The sequence below is a fragment of the Tenrec ecaudatus genome, chromosome X (assembly GCF_050624435.1).
Source record: "Tenrec ecaudatus isolate mTenEca1 chromosome X, mTenEca1.hap1, whole genome shotgun sequence".
In the NCBI taxonomy this organism is placed as follows: Eukaryota; Metazoa; Chordata; class Mammalia; order Afrosoricida; family Tenrecidae; genus Tenrec; species Tenrec ecaudatus.
This window is the reverse complement of record NC_134548.1, coordinates 15,806,884-15,819,064: the sequence shown is the minus strand read 5'-3', so window position 1 is coordinate 15,819,064 and position 12,181 is coordinate 15,806,884. Positions and strand designations below refer to the sequence as shown.

The window sequence follows — 12,181 nt, the reverse complement described above, 5'->3', positions numbered from 1 at the left end:
GACTATGCACGTGCCAGGCCCTCCCTGCCTGCATCCTCTGGAATAGTTCCTGGCACGGATGAGCTATATTTTCTTCGACCATCTTCCTGCGGGTGTACGTTTCGGGCTCCCACTCTGTACTCTAGCCGTGCACATCTTGGTCCTCCTGGCCTGACCTGCTTCCCCCGGGAAAGGGATTCTAGGCTGCTATAGTCCTGCTGGCTGAAAGGGGGCCAGCTGCCTTGGAGGTGGATGCTGACCCATGGGGACCTTGGGGGTGTGGGTACAAAGATGCCTCACAGGGTTTTCAGTGGCTGCATTTTACAATGTCTATCAACCACCCCTTGCCTTCTGTGGCCTCTCCTTGGGGCTTGAACCTCCAACCCTTTGGTTAGCATAGCATCTGTGTGCATTAAATGTGATCATCGTACCACCCAGGGACTCCCACATTCAAGGTCAACGAAAAGCGAAAACAAAAAACAGAACATGAGTTGAATCCCCCCCAGTAGAGGCTAATTTCCTTTCATCGATACACTGCTTTGCTTATAGTTGTCCATGAAAATGTCTGCGAGAAACATAGAAGTTCCCGTTTTTTATGGGAGGGGGGTGTTGTCCTTTGAGATGAACCATTTACAGAGCAGAGCAGTTTCTGATTCAGCAATTCATACACATTTTGTTTTGTCATTGATTGCAATCCCCCCAAGGTAGCCTCGCACATTCTCCTGCCCCACCCCTTTCCGGTTTCCATCCCGCCTCCCTCCCTAACTCTTCCGAACTCTGTCCTCCGGCAAAAATGCTCTCTTGCAATCGCGTGTGGTGGATTATTTGAAGGCACGCTTGCCTCCCTTCCTGTTACTGCTCCCCTCAGAAACCCGTCTGTTGTTTACCTGAAGACTGAGCCCTGAGTGCATCTGTACACCTGAAGCTTGCCTGCGGTCATACATAGTCTTGGTGGTTCCTCCGGTCAAGGTGACCAGTCAGCCCGGTCTTTTTTTTTTATGAATGATTGGGAATTTTGTTCCACATTCATATTCATTCTCTCTTCTCTTCTCTTCTTTCTCTCTCTCTCTCTCTCTCTCTCTCTCTCTCTCTCTCTCTCTCTCTCTCTCACTCACTCACTCACTCACATTTGAATGTGATTCATTGCACAGCAATTGATAGTGGGTGGCAGGCACCCTCTTGTTCGCGTCTCCAGACCCAGGAGACTGATGTTCTTGGGCAGTGTTCGTTGGGCTAATCGTTTCTATATGACTTTTGATTTTCATTCTTTCCCCGAAGGGGAGAGACCAACAATTATACCTCAGATACCTAATGTCATAGGTTCTTCACCAGAAACAGTGTGTTCCCAAGGTGGGGGTGGTTTTGTAATAGGTAGGCATTTGGGGTTTGTTTAATAACATTTGGTTCTGTGGTACCTCAGGTCACCATGAATCAGAGCCACGTTCATGACCACTGCTGCTCATGTTGATAGAAAACCAAAGACCTCATGCACTTAGCATTTCTATTTCAAATTCAGCTCCTTATCCAAAAAAATTAGAGAATTTCCTCTTAATTGAATTAAAATTACAAATGAGGCATTATGATACATGGGCCGATTTCCTAGAGCTCCATGGTATACAAATATATTACTCTAACCCTTACCTCCTTGTTGAAAGTAAAATAGCAGAAGCGCTTGACCTCAGAATGAGATAAAAAATGATTCTTGCCTTCAGTTTGCTTTGAAAAAAGTCGATTGACTCCTGCCTTTGATTCCTACAGAAACAAATCCATGAGTGGAATTTTACAGTCTCTTCCATTAGGGCAATAAGGTAAGAACCCGTGAGTGCTTTCATACAAATAATGATGTTGTGGGGCTTTTAAATGCTCCCAGTTACCTATAATGGATCATGTTTTCGTGTTGTTTTAAATAGAATCCAAAATGGGCTGTTTCCTGTTTTGTTTTTTGCCATGCCTGAGCCACTTCACTGTGTACTTCGCCCAAGGTTTCCTGGCTTATTGGGAACGCAGCTTTTATTGTATCTAGTGGACAAAACTCTTGTCTTGAAAACAAGGTCAGATCTGAAGAACCAAACGTGTCGTCTTTGAGCCAGTCATGCTCATCCATTTAGAGACCCTCAGCTGACTTCCTGAGGTTATTTTTGCGACTCCTGGCAATGGGGTCTCTCGTCGGCAGGCTAATGGAACCAAGAGTATTTGCTCTTTGGAAAGGAGTGAGGAGAGAGAGGGGTGCACGCTGTTTTGCTGACTTCTCAACTGTGCCTGCCGCCGGGCCAGCACATCTGGGCTGAGGATGACCGCAGCTCTGAAGTAGATAAGACTTCCACTTCTGCTGGGCGGCCTTGGGGAAAACCCACACGACCAGACCTCGGTTTCTTGATCCATCAAATCAAACGCTAGAACTTCAGTTCTTCCTCTCGTTCTGAGACTATATCACAAGCCATTGAGGTGTGTGAATCCTATATTCTTTCAGATGCACCCTCAACCTGTCTTGAAGGTTTGAAGCAGAATAATGTTGAGGCCGTTTAAGATTAGAGTGATGCAGTTGAGTCATACCATCCAGAAATGCCAGCATTTAATTAATAAAGGGCTGGAGATTTTCAAAAATATATAACACAGGAACTAGGTTGCATGGGAACACGTGGTCTAGAACCTTCTGTTTGTACCTTGTCATCTTTAGTAGGCTTGAGAAGGCGGCATCTCTGGCTGTCATGCCAACTGTCAGTGGGGATGTGCCAAGGCCAGGACAGCTGAGATGCAGAGCAGGGGTTGAGCATTCCCAATGTTGAGCTGCTGCTGGTGGTTAGTTCCTTTAAGCGTTGCTTTTGAGGACTTGCTCATGTACAGCCTTGTTTTAATTCTTTTAAAATCACCTTGTAGTATTGCTGTCTCACCTCCTTGATTGTCCTGTAATCTCTATAGCAGGGGCCCTCAAACATTTTAAACAGGGGGCCAGTTCACTGTCCCTCAGACCAGTTGGAGGACCGGACTATAGTTTAAAAAAAAACTATGAACAAATTCCTATGCACACTGTACATATATTTTGAAGTAAAAAGACAAACGGAGCAAAAACACCCAGTGGGCCAGATAAATGTCCTTGGCAGGCCGCATGTGGCCCGCGGGCCACAGTTTGAGGACGCCTGCTCTGTAGCATATTACGGAATGGTCAAAGAAGCTATAGATGTCAGAATGAGAATATGGTAGAAGGCGTGTGATAAAGTGACTTTCTTTGTTCGAAGGGCTAATTGCAGAGACTTGGGCTCAGGGTGAGCGAATTATCTAACATTGAAATACCTCTGTGAGCGCAGTGTGCTCCCTGAATTCTCCTTCACTATGCGCAGACAGACTTGACTATTGGACCTTGGGTCGGGATGGACTTAGATAGCTCTTTCTTGAGCTGAGATGCAATTTTCATGTCTCCTATCTTCGTCTGGGCAAAAGAACTTCCTTCCGATGTTGCCCGTGTCTAGATATGCCCTTGAGATCTTAATGGATTCCTTCACAAATGCCTTTTCTGGTTTCTTCCATGCGTTTCTCAGCTCCGTGGGAGTAGGGACCACAATTCATTCTGTTTTCTGTTGCCCGCGTGCCTTGCTCAGCGCTGGAAATACAGTACGTTCGTGATACCTATTAAAGTCCATTGATGACTACAAGTCAAGCATAAATGTTCCTTATTTAATTTTCTTAAGGAAAGAAAAGGCAAACGGGGTGAGGGGCGATGTGTTAAAAGATTAAAGACTCAAAAATGTAACTAGAAAACAAGGACTCGACTTTTCTCAAATTTTAAAGACGTGGTGGAGTAATATGTTCAAAAAACGTTCTGAAAAAAAAAAAGTGTTCTGACTCCTTGGATTTTTACAGCATATCCAAGTTTGACGAGCGATGCTGCTTTCTTTACGATAATTCTGATGACTTTCAAATCTGCTTTTCCACCGAAGAACAGTGTCATAGGTGAGTTCTAGCTGATTTGAGTATTTGCAACCTGTGGCGAATCATTGCTACAGGGCCTTTGTGAGGGGACAGGGGGAACACACGCCTTCATTAAACGGCTTTTCTGGACATTGTAACGTAAAGACACATTTCAGCGGTTTTCTTGGGATACAGTTCACAGTTCAGTCATTTCAAACATGCATTTCTATGGTTTGAAAATTAACTTCACAGAAGGCTTGATTTCAGAATAGCCTCGTCTTACTTTATAATATTTTCTTCAGCCCTAAGTGAAGCTCCCTCTGACCCACTAGCATTCAACCCCCATTTCCTCCCATTCTCCTCCCCCAGCAGCCCCCAGGTAACTGCCAATCAACTTGGGATCTATAGATTTGCTTATCCTGGACATTTCATTCATAGGAATAGGACTGTACCATATGTGGTCCTTGGTGCCAGGCTGATTAGCGTAGTATTTTCCAGTTTTCGTCACATTGCAGCTTGTGTCAGCAGTTCATTCCATTTCGTGGCTTATGACTCCATGGGGTATAGACAGCTCACACATAAATTGGTCAATTCATCACTTGAGGGGCACGCGTTGGTTTCATTTGGCTATTCAGAAGACCGCTGCTTTGGACGAGCTTTTGTGAGTGCTGCTTATGGTTTCCTTTCACTTTGACTAGAATTATAAGATTCTATGGCAACTGTCTAACCTTTTATGTGAACCAGTTTTCCTATTTGACCTTTTTTTTTTTTTACCATCAACACTTGTTACTCTTCTAGTTCATAGACATTGTCCTACAGCAGTGGTTCCCAACCTTTCTCATGCCGCGACCCTTTCATACAGTTCCTCATGTTGTGGTGAGCCCCCCAACCATAACATCATTTTCGTTGCGACTTCATCATTGGGATTTCGCTCCTGTTATGAATCGGCATGTAAATGTCTGATCGGCAGGATGTTTTTTCTGTGGTACAAATCGAACATAATTAAAACATAGTGATGAATCACAAAAGCAATACGTAATTCTATATTGTGAAATATTTGTTTCTAATGACAAATAAATGAAATTTTATCTTGAAGCACGGTGTAGCATGGGTAACCATCGTTATGCCGGGTACTTGTATGAAGGTGTATCTGCATGTGGGCGGACCTGCCTGGAGATGGATAGAGGGGTGGTGTCTCGGTTCCTAAGACCATCGGAAATATGTATTTTCCGATGGTCTAGGTGACCCCTGTGAAAGGGTCATTCGACCTCCAAAGGGGTCGCGACCCACAGGTTGAGAACTGTGCTACACAATTGCTATGAATTGGAATCTACTGCATGGTTTGGTTTGGGTTTTGAATAGCTAATGAGCTAGGACCAGTCCCCAGTGAGAGGGCATCATGCTTACTGTGTATACTCGTGTATAAGCTGAGCTTTTCTGCACATTTTTATGCCGTTTTTGTGGTAAAAGTAGGTGCCTCGGCTGATATTCGGGTCAGTTTAATACTCGAGTATATATGGTAAGAGGGAAAACTGTCCCTCAGCAAGTTGTAGTGACACGTCAGCTAGAATAATAGGCTCAGACCTAGCCACGATTGTGAGGATGCCACAAGATCCAGCAGTGTTCCATTGTGTTGCATGTACTTGATTTGAGTAGGAACCAATGCTTCACAACCACAGTGGTTAATGATACTTAGTATCTTTTCAGGTGGACATTGTTGACTATTGGTATAGAGTCTTTGGACCAGTGTGTATGTAGATCCTTTACCCATTGGCTGAACAAAACTGTAAACTTCTTTTTTAAAAAATAATTAAGACCACAGAAAAGTTCTACATAGCAGTACAATTTCTGTACCATATTTTCTTATTCTCTCACCATTTTTTCCAAAAGTATTTGCTGGAGACGACCATGTCTCCATTGAATATCTTTTACCCATTTATTCAAAATTTGTTGTCTGTAGGTAGATGGATTTATTATCTGCAGAGATGACTTGAGTTATTCTTTTCTGATCAGGGTGCTTTATTTCTTGCTTAATTGCTCTGCCTAGAGCAGCAGTTCTCAACCCGTGGGTCTCGACCCCTTTGGGGCCCGAACGACCCTTTCACAGGGGTCGCCCAATTCATCACAGTAGCAAAATGAAAGTGATGAAGTAGCAACAAAAAGCATTTTATGGTTGGGAGGTCACCACAACATGAGGAACTGTATTGAAGGGGCACAGCATTAGGCAGGTTGAGAACCACTAGGCTAGAGCCTCTATAACAATGTTCAAGAGAATTGCAAAGAGCAAATATTCTTGTCTTGTTCTTGATCTTACAGGAAAGAACCCCCCCCAAAAAACCTTAAGGCTTTTACCATTAAGTGTGATGTTAGATGATCATCGATTCCTACTTTGGTGAGGGTTGTATTTAAGAGTGTTTTAATTCAGAACATGTCAGACCCACATAATCAGGATGTATTTAGAGATCACACTAAATGCCAGACTGAGAGCTCTGGGGTCGCGACCTTTCACTGCTGCGGTGGAACCAGACTGGCGATCCATCACAACATCTTTGCGGTGCTCGCTTCGCTGTTGTAGGTTTTGCTCTTTGGTCAAAGAGATGATAACCAGCATGGTGGGCACTACGATGGAGCTGGAAGGAGAGGCCGATGGAGATGCCTTAGAGGTGAGTGATGGAGGACCTACGGCGTGGAAGCCCTGTTTTACTTTGTAACCCACTGAGTCAGCAGCAAAGAACAAGGTTACTTGGCCTCCTCTCAGTGGGAAATTCTTTATAGATGTGGACTTAAAAAACCCTCCTCTATGACCCAGCGAGCCACCGACTTCCATGACTTGCCAGAGATCGAGTTTCATGTGTTTGTAGAGGAACCTCATTACTTTGAGATATTTTCCACCAGAAATCATACGGACCATTTGCCCATCAACTAAGCTTAATCATTTTATGAAAGACGTTCGCTAGGGTGCTTAACACCTAATGAAAAAGTAATTGCCCCACTGGAAGCAGATGTTTCATTTATACCTTACATAGCTTTAGTTATATCTTCCTGCATATGAAATATTACAAGCTGAAAAAATGTATATTTACAGTAAGGTGTTTGTAAGCTGTATTTGAGCCACACACCTCCCACCCAAACTTGCTCCCCCAATCTCCAAACTTACTGCCACCAAGCCAAGTCTGACACGGGTGCCTCTGGGGCAGAGTCAAAGTGCCCTTACTGGGTTTCCAAGACTGTGGTCTTTACGGAAGCCCACTGCCACAGCTCTCTCCCACCAAAGTGGCTGGTGGGTTCGAACCATGACCCATGCAGGTGGCTGCCAAGTGCTTGCATCCTTGTGCCGCCCCAAGAGCTAAGTGTATCTCTTGTCTAATTATTGAGGCTGGTCGCTAAGCCAGCTTCTCCTGGCTGGATGTAGCCTAATGAGGTTTTGCTCCACTTTTAAGTTAGACTGGAATATTAATGCCTTGAGGTTTCTCCCTGAAAAGATCAGATTTATTTTGCTCCTTGAGTCTTCATCTGGAGTCAAAGCTGGCCATCCCACTGAGTTGAGTGGTTCACTGGGGAGGTCACAGTGGCAGAGCAAAGTGGGTGATTAAAGCCTGGTTTGGGGTGGGCTGTTTTCTAGTGTCAGACAATGGCAGGGACTTGGAAATAATTTGAATTGCCTTGAATATCCCTCGAAGTCCATGGGACCACTGATCTTTCTCGCCTGTGCGCGCGCACGCACACACACACAATACATACACACTTGTTTGTGTAAGCTGCATTTCTGAAGTAGTTGTTGATGGCTGTCTTCCTGCTGTATATTAAGTATCATGCAGTCTGAAGTTCATTTGCAATCATCACGCTTGTACAGCCGGGCAGGGCCACGTGAGGCAAGAGGGTGCAGGAAGGCGGGGCACCAACTCACTGTGGGTTGAAATTTTGTGGGGAGGCAGATTGCGCTAAAGGAGGAGGACTTCCAGTGTACAGGCTTTGTGATGAGACCCCATTTCCCTGTGCTTGACCTTTGATCCTGGGTTATAGGGAAAGGGGGTTCTTTGTGGACCCACATGGGAACCCTTTAACTGGAGCCTGACAGCGGGGAGGGCTCTCAGAAAGGGTAACTGGCTGAGTGAGCTGTGGGGAGGCAGCAGGGGTCATTGTGGGGCTTTGGTGTCCTACAGTCATGTGAAGCACTGCTGATAACTAAGCCTTCTTCCTACCCCGCGGAATGAACGATTGGATGAAAGCACGGGGCCGGAGGAAGTTGGCGGCCTTGTACTGGTTGCGCTCGTGCTTGGAGGGGGTTTCTCCAACACCCATTGTAAGTGTCATTTGTCCTGTCTCCCCCCTCCTCCCCCCTTGAAGTATGAGTACGACCACGATGCCAAAGGAGACAGAGTTGTGTTGGGGAAGGGCACCTACGGGGTCGTGTATGCCGGAAGAGATTTGAGCAATCAAGTGCGAATCGCCATCAAAGAAATCCCCGAGAGAGACAGCAGGCAAGTCAGGGTGGCCATCTTGCCTTCTGCAGTGCCCATTTTCTTACCCACAGTCCTGTGTCCACCACCAGTAGTCTGGACATCATGAGACTGAAAGAATGACATCATCCCAAAGCTTCTAATTTTCTTGCAATAATTTGATCAAGAAAATAGAACGGCCCCCACCACCACCCATCCCAAACCCCATCCCCCTCAATTAAAGGCATCTGGAGCTCAGAGGGTCATATTTGAAGTCATCTTGGACTCCCAGTGGCTCTGCAGGGCTGGCATGCTGGTGCCCATTTTGCAGATGGAGTCAAAGGCAGAGTGGTTTCCAAACAGTCGAGCTGGTCCCTGGTGGGGGTGGGGGTGGGGGTGGGGGTGGGAGTGGGAGTGGGAGGGTATCATTGGCTCTCCCCTGTCGAACAGGTACTCACAGCCCCTGCATGAGGAGATCGCCCTGCACAAGTACCTCAAGCACCGCAATATTGTGCAGTACCTCGGCTCCGTCTCGGAGGACGGCTACATTAAGATCTTTATGGAGCAGGTGCCCGGAGGTCAGTCATGGCAGGGCCTCGGGCCTGACACGCTAGACCGCACGTTTGGACATGGAATAGCAACAGATTTGTCTGCCCTGTTGGACGCCACCCCCATCCCCACTCCATATCCCCAAGCATTTATCTTTAAAACGAGTTGGAGGCACATTTGTTTTGCACGTTTCTGGTTGGGGCTTTTCATTCAAATAGTGACCCTTCTGTCTCCTGAAGGCCAGCCCTTGACGACTTCAGGAGAGTCTCTGACTTTTGTCATTGCCTTTGTCCTCCCACTGTTTGTGACGCCCCCTGGTATAGATGAACAGGGGCCCTGGCGCCACTGTCGGGCTGCTAACTGCAAGGTGGGTGGTGGCTTCGAGGGAGGGGGGCGGTTATCCATTGAGCCTGGGTCTGCAACCTGGGAGACCCAAACGTGGGTCGCTGTGTGAGTGGGCGTCTCTTCAGAGGCGGTGGTCTAGCTTAGGAGAGCTTGGTTTCTGGCCTTGAGGCTTTCATCCCCCAGAAGTCTGAAGGTGGCGCAGCGGAGGATGGAGAGACAGGGGATGAAGCACTGCATCTCACAAAATGGGCACTGCAGACCAAGTAGTGGTGACCAACCAAAACGGACTCGCCCAGTACCGGAGTTTAAGGCTTCTCAGAGCTGGGAACTCTGTGCCCTTGGACCAAAAAAGGGAGGGTAGAAGGAGGTGCTGTCCTGATCACGCTGGGCATAGGGCCTGCCAGAGGGCCAGAGCTCAAGTGCTCACTGTAAGAAAAGTTACCATAATTACTGTTGAATATCGTAAGGGCGGACCCACAGCCATGAGTCCATTCTGACTCGTAGCGACTGTGGAGGGGGTTTCGGACATTGATCTGCAGGGTAGCGAACGGTTCCCTTGAACTCACCCCAGCAAGCAGTGCAACGCCTAACCCACTGCACCACCAGGTCTCGTTAACAATTCAGCTCACCATTCTTCTGATGGTTACTGGCATACAACCATAAATCCATCAGCTAAGCATCTGACGTGTTCCTCCCGTGACTCTGCCAACTCTCGCCAAGAGTCTGCCAGCAGGGGAGGTAGATTTTGAGGATTTACATCAAGGCTCAAGAAAGTTCCATTTCTTCCCTCCAGTTGTTCTTGGCAACGTGTAAGTGGCGGCTGGTGGATATTCCCGGTGTGAGGAAAACGGGGCTTGCAGCCCCAGTGCCTTTAATTGGCCCCTGTTCCGCAGTGTGTGTGGCCCTTGCTATGGACTGAATTGGATTGAAAGGTGTTGCCAGTCTCTAGCAGTAGCTGTAATCCCATTGGGGAATGGGGTTTTCTTTACGATGTTCAAAAGGTCAAGCATGAGGTCACCACGGGGCCAGAGGAGCAGAAACTGACAGCAGACACAGCAAACAGTGTCTTCCTTGAGAGCTGGCCGCCTCAGCTATGAGAAAATGTCCTCTTCTGCAAGGTCATCCTCGCGGGGTGGGTCTGGTACCGCAGCACCAGGTACCTGAAACGTCCTGAACTGATGACTGGCCCGTTGCCAGCCTGATAATGGTCTGTGTTGTCCGTTGCTAGGCAGCCTCTCAGTTCTTCTGCAATCAAAATGGGGGCCGATGAAGGAGCCCACGATCAAGTTTTACACCAAGCAGATCCTGGAAGGCCTTAAGTATCTCCACGAAAACCAAATCGTACACAGAGACATAAAGGTAGTTGCTTTAAAAAATTTTTTTTTCATCATTTTATTGGGAGCTCTTACCACAATCCATTGTGTGAAGCATGTTTGTACATATCTTGCCATCATTTTCAAAACATTTCTTTCTACTTGGGGCCTTGATATCAGCTCCTCATTTTATCCTCCATCCTCCACTCCTCCTTCCTCATGAATCCTTGATAATTTATTTTTTTTAATTCCCCATGTCTTACACCGACCGCTGTCTCCCTTCACCTACTTTTCTGTTGTCCATCCTCCTAGGAAGGGGTTATACGTAGATCCTTATCATCGGTTCCCCCTTTCTCCACTCACCTTCCCTCCACCCTCCTGGTTTCTCTGTTCTCATTATTGGTTCCTGAGGGGTTTGTCTGTCCTGGATTCCCTGTGTTTCCAGCTCTGGTCTGTATCCATGTACATGCTCTGGTCTGGGTGGATTTGTAAAGTCGAATTGGGGTCAGGATAGTGGAGGGGTGGGGAGGAAGCATTAAAGAATGAAAGGAAAGTTGTATGTTTCATCGGTGCTCTACTGCACCCCGACTGGCTCGTCAGTGGTGGCTTTTCTAAGCCAGGAGCTTTCTTTTTGGGTCATACCCAATGATGACAACTGCCCGTCCTACCTGCTGCTTGACTGCCTTCCAGAAGGAAAGTGCGATGTTGCATGACACTCGCCATTGGGGAAGTTGAGCCGTCCTTGAACCCGTGACTCGAACCCGTGACTCCATTCTTGCTTTCCAAATCTGTTATGCATTCATTTATTTCCATGCTCAAGTGCTTCATGTTCTTCTTTTTCTAAAGGGTGACAACGTCCTGGTCAATACCTACAGCGGAGTGGTGAAAATCTCAGATTTTGGAACTTCGAAGCGTCTGGCTGGCGTGAACCCAAGCACGGAGACTTTTGCTGGTAGGTGGAACAAGTGTGGCATGGGGTGGCCTTCTCGGGGTCAGGCTTTCAGCACAAGAGACAGTCACTCAAGGGCTTAGTGCAGAATGAGTCATCAATACCTGAGGTGGACCCTGCTTTGTCCCCCAAGTCAAATTGTTTTCACTTTGCTGCCGTGTCACAGTAGCCAATGACTTGTGTAAGTACCCTGTGTCACTGGAGCTCCAAGCCAGCTGCTTGTGACAACAAGGATTACCTTTTTCTTGTGGCTTCCAAAAGCTGGGCTTGCTCTACGTAACAATGCATTCCAAAACTATTAGTCTGTCATGCTAACAGCATGTCCAACCACAAAGGACCAAGATTTAGTGAATTTTGGTCCCTCACGTTTGGATATGATTGTGTTTCCTGAGAAGGCGAATTGTTTGGGGGATTGTGACAGTCTCACAGGGCTTGAGGACAGAAATGGATGTTCTGTTCTGCGTGTCAGAGACCAAAAGAAGAAAGGGTGGGAAAGACTGGATTTTAAGAGTGGCATAAAATGGCCAGCTTACATTGCATTTCCAAGACCAAGTGGGTCAAATACCATTTAAACCATGGAAGTGACTGCTTTAAAACAACTGTAGCAAACATGTGAATCCACATAAAGAAATCCTGAGACAAAATCAACCAAGGCAATTGGGAAAGCCGAGGCTTTGTATTCCCACAAAGATTTCCAGTCT

At 46.8% G+C, this 12,181-nt stretch overlaps 1 protein-coding gene across 1 annotated transcript in view; it reads left to right on the top strand.

Annotated features, from left to right (window-relative positions):
* The window catches only part of MAP3K15 (mitogen-activated protein kinase kinase kinase 15), a 95,739-nt gene that overhangs the window by 60,395 nt on the left and 23,163 nt on the right, over positions 1-12,181 (top strand). Inside the window, exons 12-18 of the mRNA XM_075538821.1 lie at positions 1,738-1,787; positions 3,838-3,927; positions 6,461-6,548; positions 8,233-8,366; positions 8,775-8,902; positions 10,447-10,577; positions 11,378-11,483. Of these exons, the coding sequence (XP_075394936.1) occupies positions 1,738-1,787; positions 3,838-3,927; positions 6,461-6,548; positions 8,233-8,366; positions 8,775-8,902; positions 10,447-10,577; positions 11,378-11,483 (727 nt within the window). The remainder of the gene's footprint in view (positions 1-1,737; positions 1,788-3,837; positions 3,928-6,460; positions 6,549-8,232; positions 8,367-8,774; positions 8,903-10,446; positions 10,578-11,377; positions 11,484-12,181) is intronic.